Source organism: Diaphorina citri, unplaced genomic scaffold, assembly GCF_000475195.1.
Source record: "Diaphorina citri unplaced genomic scaffold, Diaci psyllid genome assembly version 1.1 scaffold1774, whole genome shotgun sequence".
Lineage (NCBI taxonomy): Eukaryota > Metazoa > Arthropoda > Insecta > Hemiptera > Psyllidae > Diaphorina > Diaphorina citri.
Genome location: NW_007379200.1, coordinates 24,861 through 43,114, shown reverse-complemented (window position 1 = coordinate 43,114; position 18,254 = coordinate 24,861). Strand labels below are relative to the sequence as shown.

Sequence of the window (18,254 nt, the reverse complement as noted above, 5' to 3'; positions counted from 1 at the left end):
CCAGACAATCCTACGTCATTAATTCGTTTCTAGAACGGACTATAAAAGTCGACAATGTTGTGTCTATACCTGTTTACCTATAAGTACCTATAGTTCTGGAACCCAAATCCACACCCCGATCTATCCTAGTACAGGGGTTGTCAACTTGTGGCCCGAGAAGTACCTTTCTATTCTACATAGCATCTGGTACGCATAAACATGGAAGTTGGAGAGCCCTGATTTCAAGATTCACGATTGTAACTAGTTCTGTTTGAATTCTACCAGGTTGCGCTACCAGTATCATTTTTGATTTTGCTTCTCGAAGCTTTACGTCTCAGAATAATAATTCTGAGATAATTCAGAGACGTCTCGGAGTGGAAAGCCCTATGTATGACCATCGACAGAAAAATGTGTACTCGTATTTCCAATGCAAATATTTCAACGGTTAATTTCTGGTGTTCTCGTATTGACCCAAAATCTAAATGGGAAGTATTCTACAAGACTTCCCATTTAGGTGTTGGGTCAATACGAGAACACCAGAAATTAACCGTTGCCTATGAGGTTAAACACAAGAAGGAGTTTTCACAATTAGAGCAGTGATTAGTGTTATTATAGGGTTAGGTTAAATACAAAAAGGAGCTTCTCTTTTCCACAGATGTGACTTCTACATAATCACCTTTTTTTCCCCCTCAAATATCCAGTAGGCAATGTAACAATGTAATTTGAGAGTGTTTCCGCTACACACAACACATTTTTTTTTTTTCTTAATGACCATTGGGAATGGTCTCTAAAAGAATGTCTAAACTCTGGTGCTACCAAAGCCTGATTCTCACTAATGTCCTGATATTGCTTCAATCACAATAAGTTTCAAGCCAAACACTGCAGAGCAAGAGAAGTCCAGAATGTTTTTGGTTCTCAATAGAACACATCAGCTAGACAAAAATATTGATAATCTACACGTTTCAAGCCAAACACTGCAGAGCAAGAGAAGTCCAGAATGTTTTTGGTTCTCAATAGAACACATCAGCTAGACAAAAATATTGATAAACTGGGTCTACATGGCATGCTACGACACAGACCACATGAGTCTACTGTAGCAAGTTGTTTCATTGCTAGGAAATAACGGCGGTGAAACGCTCATTTTTTCACGTTTTGTTTCAGGAAAGCTCACCCTCCCCATCTTAGCACAATGTTCGGGCCCCTGACATTCCCCCATGAATCCAAACCTGATGGGTCTACATAAGATATCATTGCTTGCCAAATCTGAAAACAGAGCATAGAGCTTTATGCTCTGTGGCAAAATTTCACTCAGAGGCCCTCTTTCAGATAATCATGGAAAATACTTAAGTGGCCTGTGACAGCAAGTGTTGATGTTCAAAGCAGAATTTCTTTGGTTCAGACATAATGAATCTAAAAAAAAAGTCACAATAAAACATGACATAGGTTTGATGCTCTGTGCAAGCAAATTTTTGCAACGAAATTCAGTGTTCTGTTAACTGAACTATTTGATGAAAATTTGTTTCTGCACATGCACAGAAACAAGTTTTAGTCAAACAAAGTTAAAGAGTTAAAACAACAGGACAATAATTTTGCTTGCAAAACTCTTTAATCTTCTTCTTTTTTTTCACCTTTTCCCATGTACATATGGGGTTGGCGTTTTTTGTCAGTTTTTTGGGCATGCTACGACACAGACCACATGAGTCTACTGTAGCAAGTTGTTTCATTGCTAGGAAATAACGGCGGTGAAACGCTCATTTTTTCAAGTTTTGTTTCAGGAAAGCTCACCCTCCCATCTTAGCACAATGTTCGGGCCCCTGACATTCCCCCATGAATCCAAACCTGATAACAATGCTTCCCCATCAACTGATAACGTAGAGGAAGTCGTGTGTATTCTGTGTCCAGAGCGGTGCCCTAGTCATAACGAATTGCTTACTCATATATTCGTGTCACATAAGCTGGTTATCGCTGATGTTCCATTGATAGCGGACCTCAATCTGTAAGTATGATAGATTTTCAGTTGATTCAGACGGTCCGCACTTCAAAGTCTGGAATCCGCCCCGGGCGGGAATCGAACCCGCGGCCTAGCGCTTACAAGGCAGACGCACTACCAACTAAGCTAACTAGGCTGGCTAAGAGGTTTGATAGAGGGAACTATAAACTGCTAAGGTTTTATCGTCCGGAATGCAAAGAGAGGAGGACAGGATAAGAGAAAGCCAGTCGTTCTGAGAACGATCCTTATCTGTTTAGGATAAAATCCGCCTTGGGCGAAAATCGAACCCACGACCTAGCGTTTACAAGGCAGACTCGCTACCCTTCAAGCTGGTGGTCTCTCGTTCTAAAGTAAGTTTCTACAATTCTCAGAACCAGGAATGAGAATCATTACCTGCAATCTGCTGTGAGGAGTAAGTAGTGTTACGTTTAGACCCTTCTAACCGTATTTTGTCAGAAAATTTAAATTCGAAAATCGTGTGAACAGACCTTAATCCCGTGAGATATTAAAAAAAAGAAAAAAAATTAAAAATTATTTATCAGTAGTAGTGATCTCCTGGGTAGGAGAACAGGTAGATAGGAGAAAGTGTTCCATAACTTTTATCGTATCTTCATTTCCCCCGCAGGTGAAACTAGTCAACTACCTACGACGTGAAATCTACTGGCTCTCTTGTCCTGTATGTAAAACCAAAACCGAGACCAAAGTAGACCTGTACACTCATATTAAACTCAACAACCACGCCTTGCTACCGGATGAAACTCTGTGGAATTGTCCCGAGTAAGTATAACCTAAATCCACCCTTTAGGTCTGTTTGCCCCTACACCTAAGCCTCGGCAGACTCGCTACCCTTCAAGCTGGTGGTCTCTCGTTCTAAAGTAAGTTTCTACAATTCTCAGAACCAGGAATGAGAATCATTACCTGGAATCTGCTGTGGGGTGTAAGTAGTAGTGATCTCCTGGGTAGGAGAACAGGTAGATAGGAGAAAGTGTTCAATAACTTTTATCGTATCTTCATTTCCCCCGCAGGTGAAACTAGTCAACTACCTACGACGTGAAATCTACTGGCTCTCTTGTCCTGTATGTAAAACAACATATACCTACATTAGATAGATACCTAATAGAAAAAATGTAATTGTCAACTAGTTTTAAGACCTATCTTTGTATATTATTATCACAATAAAGTCAACACATATTTACAATTAAGGAGCGCGGTAGTGCTCCGCCCCGCCAAGTCAAGAAAGTTTGACCGCTTTACAATTACATTACTTTACTCTTGAGATTGCAGGTGAAACGAAACTCGGGTCAGTGCGGTGTACTAAATTGGAAACCATATTTATGACGTACGCTCCCATGGCGTAGTGGTCAAAAAATTTGTATCATGCAAATGATTGATTCCGTAACTGGCTGTTGCGGGGCTGCGGGGCCTACTCAGCCTCGTGAGGAAAATGAGTAGCTATGACATATAAATGCGCATAGCGACCGGTGCCAGCATGGTAGGTAAACATTGGATATTAGGATTATTGAGATACATACATATTTGAAAAATCCTACAATGCTACACTGCGGTGCTAAGCGAAAACGCCGTATGTAAAAAAAAAACCCCTACTTTCGGGAAATCGAGTTTAAAGGTTTCAATCTATACGGCAAACATACGTTTTTGACATACGGCAAAACGTTTTAGTAGTTTTTAAGGGGTTTAGGATAAAGAAAAAAAAAATGAAGGATCAAAATTTAGGATCATAGGAACCATTTGGCACCAAAAACCAAAAATCGATTTATTTGACATAGGTACGGCGTTTTTGCTTAGCACGGCAGTACAGTGTCCACCAAACTTCACCAAAGTTATGATACAATAACACAAAGAAATGACATTGATCATTTTTATACTTGTGGCATACATTTAAAATGTTTAAAATTCCTTTATTAATAAAAGTATTTCTTCTGACATGGGAATTTCCAGATATTTAGAATACTGGCGAGTGAAGCTCAGACAGGTGGACCTGTCTCACATATGCACTGGAATACAAATGAATGGAGAGCTGTATCATCTACTATCTGATGTATTACCAGAGGATAAGATGCTACGAGATGGTCTTCACATCAAACGACTGGTAAGTACACTGGAGAGCAACAAATTCGGGCCACTATCATCTACTATCTGATGTATTACCAGAGGATAAGATGCTACGAGATGGTCTTCACATCAAACGACTGGTAAGTACACTGGAGAGCAATAAATTCGGGGAACCCCTATTTTTTGGTTTTTCTCAAACTGCTGCTCAGTGTTCAATTTTTTTCGGTAAAACCATTATTAATGTTTTTTTGCTGTAAAGTTTAAAACTTATTCTACAAGACCGCATACCTAATACTTACCCTGTGAGTAAAAAAAGAAAAATGAAAAACAAGGATGTTTTATGCTGAAAATGTATGTTTTTGGAGATAACTGTTGGTGTAACTTTTTTTCTCCTCAATATTTGAAAAAATAAAATAAAATCCGCCCCGGGCGGGAATCGAACGCGCGGCCTAGCGCTTACAAGGCAGACGCACTACCAACTAAGCTAACTAGGCTGGCTCCAAACGTTCTTAATAACCACTAGACTTTGTATTTTTATTGATATTAAGCAAGTGTATCTAGGTGTAGGACCAACTCTATTACTGTTCTATGTTCAATTCATTTGTATTGAAGTTTCTTCAATATGGTAGTGTCCAGAGTCCTTCCACAAGGCCTTCAAAATCGCATCGTCTTGAATTGTGATTGGAGAGCCCTGATTTCAAGATTCACGATTGTAACTAGTTCTGTTTGAATTCTACCAGGTTGCGCTACCAGTATCATTTTTGATTTTGCTTCTCGAAGCTTTACGTCTCAGAATAATAATTCTGAGATAATTCAAACGAACATTATCCCATCAGGATAAAATCCGCCCCTGGCGGGAATCGAACCCGCGGCCTAGCGCTTACAGGGCAGACGCACTACCAACTAAGCTAACTAGGCTGGCTCCAAACGTTCTTAATAACCACTAGACTTTGTATTTTTATTGATTAAATCCGCCCCGGGCGGGAATCGAACCCGCGGCCTAGCGCTTACAAGGCAGACGCACTACCAACTAAGCTAACTAGGCTGGCAAAGACTTTGTATTTTTATTGATATTAAGCAAGTGTAGGTGTAGGACCAACTCTATTACTGTTCTATGTTCAATTCATTTGTATTGGAGTTTCTTCAATATGGTAGTTTCCAGAGTTCTAGTCCAGAGTCCTTCCACAAGGCCTTCAAAATCGCATCGTCTTGAATTGTGAACTTTGAACTAGCACAAGGCAGACCCAGACGCCTTGTAAGCGCTAGGCCGCGGCCTGGCAAAAAAAAGCATTAAAGTAGGATTTACTTGAAAGATAGGGAAACCCCGATTTTTGGGGTTGAAATAATGAGAGTTGATATAATGGAGGTTGAAATAATCGAGGTTCTACTGTACTTTTTCTTGGTAGTTTCCAGAGTTCTAGTCCAGAGTCCTTCCACAAGGCCTTCAAAATCGCATCGTCTTGAATTGTGAACTTTGAACCAGCACAAGGCAGACGCCTTGTAAGCGCTAGGCCGCGGCCTGGCAAAAAAAAGCATTAAAGTAGGATTTCCTTGAAAAACCCCGATTTTTGGGGTTGAAAGAAGGTTGAAATAATCGAGTTTATACTGTACTGTAGGTAGGTAATAGGTGAACTTTGAACTAGCACAAGGCAGACCCAGACGCCTTGTAAGCGCTAGGCCGCGGCCTGGCAAAAAAAAGCATTAAAGTAGGATTTCCTTGAAAGATAGGGAAAAACCCCGATTTTTGGGGTTGAAATAATGAGAGTTGATATAAAGGAGGTTGAAATAATCGAGGTTCTACTGTACTTGTTCTATTACCTACCTACTCTTATTGGAAATACCTGAACACTTCACGCAGGCACATCGTAATCAGTTACAGACAGCATACACAGACGACTCTACCCTGGTGTCTATACCCAAGAAAAACCATTGCTCTGTCCTACTACTCTTATTGTCTTTTATCTATCAACTCTACATGTCCCGCGTGTTTCAGGAGAAGGCTTTGGTTCAGCAAGAGTTGGAACGTACAGACACTAGTTACTCTGCTCAATGCATGTTCTGCCGTCATGATATGGGACCTACTCGTGTTCACTACATTAATCATCTGTCTGAATTCCATAACGTACAGCTGGGAGCTCCCGATACTCTGGTCTATGTCGATAAACTACTGGCCGTGGTACAGCGACAAGTGGACAAGTGAGTAGTCTAGCAATTTAAACTAACCTGGCATACACTGCTCAATGCATGTTCTGCCGTCATGATATGGGACCTACTCGTGTTCACTACATTAATCATCTGTCTGAATTCCATAACGTACAGCTAGGAGCGCCCGATACTCTGGTCTATGTCGATAAACTACTGGCCGTGGTACAGCGACAGGTAGACAAGTGAGTAGTCTAGCAATTTAAACTAACCTGTCATACACAAAAAGCCCACTCAGAGAACTACTGGCCGTGGTACAGCGACAGGTAGACAAGTGAGTAGTCTAGCAATTTAAACTAACCTGTCATACACAAAAAGCCCACTCAGAGGCTTAGATGTTAAGGCAAAAAGCCCACTCAGAGGTTTAGATGGTAGGGCAAAAAGCCCACTCAGAGGTTTAGATGGTAGGGCAAAAAGCCCACTCAGAGGCTTAGATGTTAGGGCAAAAAGCTTACTGAGAGGCTTAGATGTTAGGGCAAAAAGCCCACTCAGAGGCTTAGATGTTAGGGCAAAAAGCCCACTCAGAGGCTTAGATGTTAGGGCAAACAGCCCACTCAGAGGCTTAGATGTTAGGGCAAACAGCCCACTCAGAGGCTTAGATGTTAGGGCAAAAAGCCCACTGAGAGGCTTAGATGTTAGGGCAAAAAGCCCACTCAGAGGCTTAGATGTTAGGGCAAAAAGCCCACTCAGAGGCTTAGATGTTAGGGCAAAAAGCCCACTCAGAGGCTTAGATGTTAGGGCAAAAAGCCCACTGAGAGGCTTAGATGTTAGGGCAAACAGCCCTAAAGGATAGGTTAAGCTTCTACGAAACTAACTTGTTATAGGAGGGCACGCTTATCTCAGCGGTAATGCGCTTGCTTGCCATGCAGTGGTTTCGAGTTACAGCATCGGCGGGCAAAAAGCCCACTCAGAGGCTTAGATGTTAGGGCAAAAAGCTTACTGAGAGGCTTAGATGTTAGGGCAAAAAGCCCACTCAGAGGTTTAGATGGTAGGGCAAAAAGCCCACTCAGAGGCTTAGATGGTAGGGCAAACAGCCCACTCAGAGGCTTAGATGTTAGGGCAAAAAGCTTACTGAGAGGCTTAGATGTTAGGGCAAAAAGCCCACTCAGAGGCTTAGATGTTAGGGCAAAAAGCCCACTCAGAGGCTTAGATGTTAGGGCAAAAAGCCCACTCAGAGGCTTAGATGTTAGGGCAAAAAGCCCACTGAGAGGCTTAGATGTTAGGGCGAAAAGCCCACTGAGAGGCTTAGATGTTAGGGCAAACAGCCCTAAAGGATAGGTTAAGCTTCTACGAAACTAACTTGTTATAGGAGGGCACGCTTATCTCAGTGGTAATGCGCTTGCTTGCCACTTGCCATGCAGTGGTTTCGAGTTACAACATCGGCAAAAAAATTGAATGCAAATATTTCACAGGTTACTTTTTGGTGTCATCGTGTTGAGCCAGCACCTAAATGAGAAGTATTGTGTCTCTTACTGCCCATATCTGATAAGGGACATACTATTGGATGGGCATGCTATGACACAGACCACAAATGGGTCTACTGTAGCAGTTGTTTCATTGCTACGAAATAAAAACGGCGGTGAAACACTCATCTTTGAAGGAAAATTGATATTTTGCCAACCTATTTAGCTTGGAAGGTAGCTCTTCTGCCTAGGAAGCGGTAGGTCGCGGATTCGATCCCCGTCCTGAGCTTTATCTTAAGCAGATAAGGCTCGTTCTCGGAACGGCTGACTTTCTCCTATCCTGTCCTCCTTCTCCGTTGGATTTCGAGACGATAAAACCTTCCTCGTAACGCTCGCACAGATCCAACACAACACTAACTGACAGGTGGGTACCTTCCCTCAATTTATAGCTTCCCGAGAGAGTGAGGAAGCAGTCGGAATGTGCTACTGCTCTAGAGAATTCCTCCCAAATTCCAGACAATCCTACGTCATTAATTCGTTTCTAGAACGGACTATAAAAGTCGACAATGTTGTGTCTATACCTGTTTACCTATAAGTACCTATAGTTCTGGAACCCAAATCCACACCCCGATCTATCCTAGTACAGGGGTTGTCAACTTGTGGCCCGAGAAGTACCTTTCTATTCTATCTTTCTGTTTCAGTTTGAAATGTTTGTTCTGCGAGAGAACCTACAAGACTCGGGACGTACTCAAGGAACACATGAGGAAGAAGGGGCACAAGAGATTGAATCCATATAATGAAATGTATGATCAGTTCTACATAGACTCCTATAGAGAAATGGATAGAAGCTGGAAGGTAAATACCTAAGTAAATTACATAACATTATATTTATGGCCAGGTCCAGTAAGTGATTTAAAATCGAATTAAGCATTGAAGCAATCTGATTGGTTGATTTGAAATTCAAAAATTTCAGCCAATCAGATATACATATTGCTTAACCGAAAAGAAAAGTTAAACGGAATTTAAACTCGAGGCTTAGATGTTAGGGCAAACAGCCCTAAAGGATAGGTTAAGCTTCTACGAAACTAACTTGTTATAGGAGGGCACGCTTATCTCAGAGGTAATGCGCTTGCTTGTCATGCAGTGGTTTCGAGTTACAACATCGGCAAAAAAAATTGAATGCAAATATTTCAACAGGTTACTTTTTGGTGTCATCGTGTTGAGCCAGCCCCTAAATGAGAAGTATTGTGTCTCTTACTGCCCATCTGATAAGGGACACACTATTGGATGGGCATGCTATGACACAGACCAAATGGGTCTACTGTATAGCAGTTGTTTCATTGCTACGAAATAAAAACGGCGGTGAAACACGCATCTTTGAAGGAAAAGGAAAATTGATATTTTGCCAACCTATTTAGTTTGGAAGGTAGCTCTTCTGCCTAGTAAGCGGTAGGTCGCGGATTCGATCCCCGTCCTGAGCTTTATCGTAAGCAGATAAGGTTCGTTCTCGGAACGGCTGACTTTCTCCTATCCTATCCTCCTTCTCCGTTGGATTTCGAGACGATAAAACCTTCCTTATTACAGTCTTCAAAAACCTTTTCTATCTTTCTGTTTCAGTTTGAAATGTTTGTTCTGCGAGAGAACCTACAAGACTCGGGACGTACTCAAGGAACACATGAGGAAGAAAGGGCACAAGAGATTGAATCCACATAATGAAATGTATGATCAGTTCTACATAGACACCTATAGAGAAATGGATAGAAGCTGGAAGGTAAATACCTAAGTAAATTGTACATAACATTTTATTTATGGCCAGGTCCAGTAAGTGATTTAAACTCGAATTAAGCATTGAAGCAATCTGATTGGTTGATTTGAAATTCAAAAATTTCAGCCAATCAGATATATACGTACATATTGCTTAACCGAAAAGAAAAGTTAAACGGAATTTAAACTCACTTACCCCTGGGGCCATAAAGTTGAACTCTTCGATTAAGCAATCTGATTAGCAAATTGATTGTTTCTTTATTTTTTTTAATCAACAAATCAGATTGCTTTATCCAAAAGTTTAACGGAGTTTAAACCCACTGTGTGAACCCGGCCATGAATAAACAGCATGAAGCAATGGCCTAACAGTTTGGAATTAGAGTTATTATTACATTATTTACGTTTATCATAGGTAAGTCTAATAGCAACTTCTTGTATTAGCTAATTGCATCAATTTATTTGTTTTATTTGTTGAACATTTCAAAATAAATACCAATTCAAGACTTATTTAAATCCTAATTAATTGGACTTGATTTGTTGTTTATATTTAGTGTTATCTGGGATGTTATTTTGCATAAATGCTTCTTATCAATTAGTAAAAACCAGATTAGTACGAATTAAAGAGTTACGAGTAAACACAGACAAATATTAGCATAAAGTTAAAACCGAGATCTATCATTCAAGTGGAATATTATGGCATTCAAATTTGATTACAATACTACTAAGTGCATAACAGGACAGTGACACTGGATGAGATTTTTGACACCGAGATCTATCATTCAAGTGGAATATTATGGCATTCAAATTTGATTACAATACTACTAACTGCATAACAGGACAGTGACACTGGATGCGATTTTTGACGCCGAGATCTATCATTCAAGTGGAATATTATGGCATTCAAATTTGATTACAATACTACTAACTGCATAACAGGACAGTGACACTGGATGAGATTTTTGACGTAAAAATGGGGTACTAAGCTAACGTAAATATTGATTAAAAAAATAAAATCAGGTAAAATTTCAGGAGAAAACAATAAAATACTGAAGAGGAACGCAAATGCTGGTTCTACAGTCTCTTTTTTGGTCGTTTCTTCAGACTTTCACATTGGTTTTCAAAACGATAGGAATCCCGTTTTAAATTCGTATTTCAATGAGATTTGAGCAATATTTTCTCTCAACAGAGAGACCTATCAAAGAGACCTGTAGTAAATTAGTTAACAGAGACCTGATAAATAATAAATTTTGCTACAATATCAAGGAAGGGATAGTAAGTTACCATAGCTGAGAATGAATGTGTCTCTGTTTGGGTATGAAATTCTGAGTGCTATCCTTGCAAGACCACTGGGATGGTTGCTGTCTGCCATTACTTGTACTGGTATCATCTGGAATAATAGAATAGAATTATTTTAAATACTTCTCTACTGTTAGGAAAAGAGAAAAAGTTCCCAAGAGACCAAAAAAAAAGACATTGGTCTCTCTCTTATGTGAAGGCACTTCAGACCTGAAGTTTTGTGGTTTGAGTCCAAGTCCAGTCACAATATTTAGCTTAATGCATTGATCAGGGAACAACCTTTGTGATGAGCATCTTTTCGTATTTCAATGAGATTTGAGCAATATTTTCTCTCAACAGAGAGACCTATCAAAGAGACCTGTAGTAAATTAGTTAACAGAGACCTAATAAATAATAAATTCTGCTACAATATCAAGGAAGGGATAGCAAGTTACCATAGCTGAGAATGAATGTGTCTCTGTTTGGGTATGAAATTCTGAGTGCTATCCTTGCAAGACCACTGGGATGGTTGCTGTCTGCCATTACTTGTACTGGTATCATCTGGAACAAGAGAATAGAATTATTTTAAATACTTCATTGGTCATTGGTCTCTCTCTCTCATGTGAAGGCACTTCAGACCTGAAGTTTTGTGTTTTGAGTCCAAGTCCAGTCACAATATTTAGCTTTGTACATTGATCAGGGAACAACCTTTGTGATGAGCATCTATGCCTATACAATTCCAATCTCTCCTCAATTTTTTAAGCTCAACTGAATCCCATTTTACAACTCAAATTTTTCATTCAAGTAATTTTGAGATACAATCTTCAGACTTTGAATGGTAGAAGACAAGCACTTACCAAAGAATTTGCTAAACACTACAAAGTAGTTATTCTGAGGTACAATTTGGTTGAGTCCGTAATGTTTGTTGAGAAAGCACAGGAACTTCTGCGATGGCTTATCAATGGCCAGCTGATGAGCTTTGACATTCATATCTTGAAGCATATGCTCGAACAGTATATTACCACAGCCTTGTCTCTGCATACTCTCATGCACATAGAAGTCAAGAACACACAGTGTATTCTTCTGTACACACTTCCCTGCTTTGTCAAATAGATAGAGATTCTTCCAACCCATTTTGAGCAAACCAATGACTAGACCATGCTTCCTGGGAAAAATAAATAATTGAATTAATAATGAATGATATCTTGTGTTTTCAACAGCATTTGTGCTCCGGAGTTAAATTTGTTTGGCACCAAAGAGGAACACAAAAGTGTGTAGACTTTAAGCTTATAAGAACCATTTTTTTTCTTTTAGTAACCTAATTTTACAATGGATACTTACTTGAGTCCACCTGTCCTATCAGTCAGTAGGTAAAGAATATGCTCAGAGTTTTGCATCTTGAGGGCACTCGTTATTGGTTTCTGTAATCCCTGAGCAACCGCTGAGGCCCAGCCTATCTTATCAAGGATTTCCGACATATGGTGATAGCACAGGCTGAAACAATAGGACAATTTGGGATTAACAAGGAGTATATATTTTTCCTTTCTTTTTTTGGTACTTGTGCAGAAGTCATGTCAGTGGAAGATTGCTACCAAAGGAACTGGTACAAACAAGCAGTGACCAGTGTTATTATAGAGTTGGGTTAAATACAGGCATGGTTGGTCCAGTGGTAACATGCTTGCTTGCCATGCAGAAGGTCCCGGGTTCGAATCCCACCATCGACAAAAAATTGTACTTGTTTTTTGATTGCAAATATTTCAACGGGTTACTTTCTGGTGTTCTCGTGTTGACCCAGCACCTAAATGGGAAGTAATGTGTCTCTTCTCGCCCATTCTGATGAGAGGCATACTACGGGATGGACATGCTACGACACAGGCCACATGCGTCTAATGGTAGCAGTTGTTTCATTGCTACGAAAATAAAAATGGCGGTGGAACACTCATCTTAAAAGAAAAAGAAGCTTTCTTTTCCCCACTGTTGTGGCTTCTGCATAATTACTCTTTTTTCTCATTCAAATTCAATAGATATAACTACAGATAGGTATACAAGATCTATGTTGATTGTGAATAGTCAACTGCCTGTAGCTTCTGCACTTGCCCAAGCAATTACAAGATCTTTCTGAAAGATACTTATTGAAGAATGAGATATAAACAGTGATGATGATCCAAGGGCACAAGTAAACACACACATTTATAGTATACCTAGTTAACATACACTCAAATACCTCTCCTAGGGTACAGGCGTAGATGAATAGCCTACCCCAGGACAGAAGGAATTTTTGGTCATTTTTAATTTTAGAATCTAGAAACTAAAAATTTTAGGCTCATTTTAATTTTATTTTGCCTGTATGTCTTGACCAGGCAAAATTAAAATTAAAATGAGCCCCTTTTCTAAGAAAAGAGTTTCACAAAATGGACCAATTTACAATCATTATGAAATGAAAAATTTACTTAGTTTCTCGTTTATCCCCCTTGAAAGTTTGCAGGTATCAGCGTATGAAGAATCTTTTCAACAGGAAGATGTAAAATATTTGCTGATGATATCAAATCAAATTCCATGATTGAAGGTAATATCTTTTCCAAAGTTTTTCTGTCAAGAAGGCCTAACGCAATAAAGATAAATCAATTCTGTCTGAATTACAGGAAGTCGGAAGTGAGTGTCTGCTCTGAGTAATGTATTGAACAAGGTACAAGGTTGTCTAAAGTTACTGAACTTGAACTTCAACTTTCCAGGTTTCCTTGAAACTTTTGGTGCGATGAAAAATTCGAATTTTCGAAATATTTCGAGATTTTTGAAAATTTCTCGCCGTCACCTCCTTATCGCCTACGCACAGAGAAAAATCGTTGCAACGTTGCCAGTTCAAAGTGAAGTCTGCGCGGGAAATTTTTAAAAAATTACACTCTTATCAGTCGTTATCATTTGGGAATTTGGAGCAGATATGCTGTTCTTGCGTTTTGCTTTTTGCAGTGTTTTTTGTGTGTTAATGGTGTTTTCTAGAGACCTTTAACTTTAAGTAGGGTGCTTATTTAAAGGTATGAGGGTAGCATTAATCCATTTTTCATAGAAGTTAGGTACGGTACATTCCTTGAGAATGTTCATGAGAAAATAAGTGCCTGACATAAGTAGGTATGATAGTATTGTTGTTACTACCTTATCAATGTAATGGGGTAAACACCTAGGGATAGAGAATCACTCATGAACCAAGAAATTGTCAAACATTTATTTTCTTGGAACCTATTTCATTCCGAAGCATATTAATGGCATCCTTTCTCACCTCAAATCTCCACTGTCATGCAGTCAAGTTTTCCCCATTTCTAGCCGACAAACTTGCTGTTGCTTCATGTGAACACTTTGGATTCACTGGTGGGGGTGTTTTATACTTATTAGAGCTTACACAAGGTGTTCTCAAGGAATGTGGATGTGTAAACTGGACGAGTGCATTATTTGATCTGGCATGGAGTGAAAGCTACGAGAATCTCATTGCAGTAGCTAGTGGAGATGGTGTAGTACAAGTAAGAAATGTTTCTAGTTTGGACAGCCCTACTCTATTCCAAGAGCACACACTGGAGGTTCAGTCGGTTGACTGGAACCAAGCATTCATTCTGTCTGGTTCCTGGGACAGCACTGTCAAAGTTTGGGATCCTGAGAGACAAACTTCAGTGATGACATTCCCGACATTTAGTCCTGTACATTGTGCTACCTGGGCTCCAATGTCACCAAATGGATTCGGATGTGTGACAGCAGATGGCACACTGAGAATTATAGATACTTCTATTCCACAGCAAGTTTCCGTCACTAATGTTTTCTCAGGAGATGTCCTAGCCTGTGCATGGAGCAAGCATGACAACAACATCATTGTCACGGGAGGTTCTGACTGCTCTGTCAAGGTCTGGGACACTCGCAACATGACCTCCTGTCTCAGCATTTGTGCTCCGGAGTTAAATTTGTTTGGCACCAAAGAGGAACACAAAAGTGTGTAGACTTTAAGCTTATAAGAACCATTTTTTTTCTTTTAGTAACCTAATTTTACAATGGATACTTACTTGAGTCCACCTGTCCTATCAGTCAGTAGGTAAAGAATATGCTCAGAGTTTTGCATCTTGAGGGCACTTGTTATTGGTTTCTGTAATCCCTGAGCAACCGCTGAGGCCCAGCCTATCTTATCAAGGATTTCCGACATATGGTGATAGCACAGGCTGAAACAATAGGACAATTTGGGATTAACAAAGGAGTATATATTTTTCCTTTCTTTTTTGGTACTTGTGCAGAAGTCTGGAAGTCATGTCAGTGGAAGATTGCTACCAAAGGAACTGGTACAAACAAGCAGTGACCAGTGTTATTGTAGAGTTAAATACAGGCACGGTTGGTCCAGTGGTAACATGCTTGCTTGCCATGCAGAAGGTCCTGGGTTCGAATCCCACCATCGACAAAAATTTGTACTCGTTTTTTGATTGCACATATTTCAATGGGTTACTTTCTGGTGTTCTCATGTTGACCCAGCACCTAAATGGGAAGTATTGTGTCTCTTCTCGCCCATCTGATGAGAGGCATACTACAGGATGGGCATGCTATGACACAGGCCACATGTGTCTAAGGTAGCAGTTGTTTCATTGCTACGAAATAAAAACAGTGGTGGAACACTCATCTTAAAAAAAAAGAAGCTTTCTTTCCCACTGTTGTGGCTTCTGCATAATTACCCTTTTTTCTCATTCAAATTCAATAGATATAACTACAGATAGGTACAAGATCTATGTGATTGTGAATAGTCAACTGCCTATAGCTTCTGGCACTTGCCCAAGCAATTACAAGATCTTTCTGAATAGATACTTATTGAAATGAGATATAAACAGTGATGATGATCCAAGGGGCACAAGTAAACAACATATTTATATACCTAGTTACATAACACTCAAATACCTCTCTAGGTACAGGCTTAGATGGATACCTACCAGACAGAAGGAATTTTTGGTCATTTTCAATTTTAGATCTAAAAATTTTAGGCTCATTTTAATCTTGCCTGTAAGTCTTGACCAGGCAAAATTAAAATGAGCCCTTTTCTAAGAATAGTTTCACAAAATGAAAAATTTACAATCATCATGCTACGACACAGGCCACATGCGTCTAATGTAGCAGTTGTTTCATTGCTACGAAATAAAAATGGCGGTGGAACACTCATCTTAAAAGAAAAAGAAGCTTTCTTTCCCACTGTTGTGGCTTCTGCATAATTACTCTTTTTTCTCATTCAAATTCAATAGATATAACTACAGATAGGTACAAGATCTATGTGATTGTGAATAGTCAACTGCCTGTAGCTTCTGGCACTTGCCCAAGCAATTACAAGATCTTTCTGAATAGATACTTATTGAAATGAGATATAAACAGTGATGATGATCCAAGGGGCACAAGTAAACAACACATTTATATACCTAGTTACATAACACTCAAATACCTCTCTAGGTACAGGCGTAGATAGGTACCAGACAGAAGGAATTTTTGGTCATTTTTAATTTTAGATCTAAAAGTTTTAGGCTCATTTTAATTTTGCCTGTATGTCTTGACCAGGCAAATTAAAATGAGCCCTTTTCTAAGAAAAGTTTCACAAAATGGACAATTTACAATCATTATGAAATGAAAAACTTACTTTAGTTCTCGTTTATCCCCTTGAAAGTTTGCAGGTATCAGCGTATTGAGAATCTTTTCAACAGGAGATGTAAAATATTTGCTGATATCAAAATCAAATTCCATGATTGACGGTAATTCTTTTCCAAAGTTTTTCTGTCAAGAACCTAACGCAATAAAGATAAATCAATTCTGTCTGAATACAGGAAGTCGGAAGTGAGTGTCTGCTCTGAGTAATGTATTGAACAAGGTACAAGGTTGTCTAAAGTTACTGAACTTGAACTTCAACTTTCCAGCTTCCCTTGAAACTTTTGGTGCGATGAAAAATTCGAATTTTCGAAATATTTCGAGATTTTTGAAAATTTCGCGTCACCTCCTTATCGCCTACGCACAGAGAAAAATCGTTGCAACGTTGCCAGTTCAAAGTGAAGTCTGCGGGAAATTTTAAAAAATTACACTCTTATCAGTCGTTATCATTTTGGAATTTGGAGCAGATATGCTGTTCGTTTTGCTTTTGCAGTGTTTTTTGTGTGTATTCTTTTCCAAAGTTTTTCTGTCAAGAACCTAACACAATAAAGATAAATCAATTCTGTCTGAATATAGGAAGTCGGAAGCTCTGAGTAATGTAGTATTGAACAAGGTACAAGGTTGTCTAAAGTTACTGAACTTGAGAACTTGAACTTTCCAGCTTCCCTTGAAACTTTTGGTGCGATGAAAAATTCGAAATATTTCGAGATTTTTGAAAATTTCGCGCCACCTCCTTATCGCCTACGCACAGAGAAAAATCGTTGCGACGTTGCCAGAAGTGAAGTCTGCGGGAAATTTTAAAAAATTACACTCTTATCAGTCGTTATCATTTTGGAATTTGGAGCAAATATGCTGTTCGTTTTGCTTTTGCAGTGTTTTATATGTGGTAATGGTGTTTTCTAGAGACCTTTAACTTTAAGTAGGGTGCTTATTTAAAGGTATGAGGTAGCATTAATCCATTTTTCATAGACGTTAGGTACCAGTACCTACAGCAATTTCAACATTCCTTGAGAATGTTCATGAAAATAATGTTCTGACATAAGTAGGTATGATTGTTGTTACTATGTTACTACTACTACCTCATCAATGTAATGGGGTAAACACCTAGGGATAGAGAATCACTCATGAACCAAGAAATTGTCAAACATTTATTTCCTTGGAACCTAATTCATTCCGAAGCATATTAATGGCATCCTTTCTCACCTCAAATCTCCACTGTCATGCAGTCAAGTTTTCCCCATTTCTAGCCGACAAACTTGCTGTTGCTTCATGTGAACACTTTGGATTCACTGGCGGGGCTGTTTTATACTTATTAGAGCTTACACAAGGTGGTGTGTTAATGGTGTTTTCTAGAGACCTTTAACTTTAAGTAGGGTGCTTATTTAAAGGTATGAGGTAGCATTAATCCATTTTTCATAGAAGTTAGGTACATTCCTTGAGAATGTTCATGAAAATAATGTCCTGACATAAGTAGGTATGATATATTGTTGTTACTACCTTATCAATGTAATGGGGTAAACACCTAGGGATAGAGAATCACTCATGAACCAAGAAATTGTCAAACATTTATTTTCTTGGAACCTATTTCATTCCGAAGCATATTAATGGCATCCTTTCTCACCTCAAATCTCCACTGTCATGCAGTCAAGTTTTCCCCGTTTCTAGCCGACAAACTTGCTGTTGCTTCATGTGAACACTTTGGATTCACTGGCGGGGGTGTTTTATACTTATTAGAGCTTACACAAGGTGTAAAGGGCCGGAGTTATGGCCTATTCAAATTTTCATTTTTCCATGTTCTCTCGCCAATAGGGGAAGCACCAAAAATGGGAAATTCATATCGATTGGTGATTTGTGCTTCGAATAGGTCCCACTAATGATTCATATTGAAATTCAGTCCCAAAAATAAAATTTTGAAACATCCA

General features: G+C 39.2%; 2 protein-coding genes and 2 long non-coding RNA genes across 4 annotated transcripts; 3 read left to right on the top strand and 1 right to left on the bottom strand.

The window, feature by feature from the left end:
• Positions 1-1,722: 1,722 nt before the first annotated feature.
• LOC103517188 (zinc finger protein 277-like) lies at positions 1,723-9,472 on the top strand. The gene is made up of 7 exons (XM_008482210.2): positions 1,723-1,975; positions 3,929-4,079; positions 6,036-6,238; positions 8,349-8,502; positions 8,546-8,550; positions 9,265-9,418; positions 9,464-9,472. Exons 1-7 carry the CDS (start codon positions 1,782-1,784, stop codon positions 9,470-9,472), a joined length of 870 nt encoding a protein of 289 aa, XP_008480432.1. The 5' UTR covers positions 1,723-1,781.
• On the top strand, positions 2,225-2,749 carry LOC113470718. The gene is made up of 2 exons (XR_003393676.1): positions 2,225-2,319; positions 2,595-2,749. It is a non-coding gene; the product is annotated as an uncharacterized LOC113470718 (long non-coding RNA).
• A 1,636-nt stretch (positions 9,473-11,108) lies between the features above and the next one.
• LOC103517182 (alpha-tubulin N-acetyltransferase 1-like) lies at positions 11,109-16,630 on the bottom strand. The gene is made up of 4 exons (XM_008482205.3): positions 16,328-16,630; positions 14,730-14,882; positions 11,544-11,851; positions 11,109-11,247 (listed from the first exon to the last, which is right to left on the bottom strand). Exons 1-4 carry the CDS (start codon positions 16,429-16,431, stop codon positions 11,138-11,140), a joined length of 675 nt encoding a protein of 224 aa, XP_008480427.1. The 5' UTR covers positions 16,432-16,630; the 3' UTR covers positions 11,109-11,137.
• Positions 13,652-17,609, top strand: LOC113470717. Its single transcript, XR_003393675.1, has 2 exons — positions 13,652-13,718; positions 17,271-17,609. It is a non-coding gene; the product is annotated as an uncharacterized LOC113470717 (long non-coding RNA).
• The last annotated feature ends 645 nt before the right edge of the window (positions 17,610-18,254 follow it).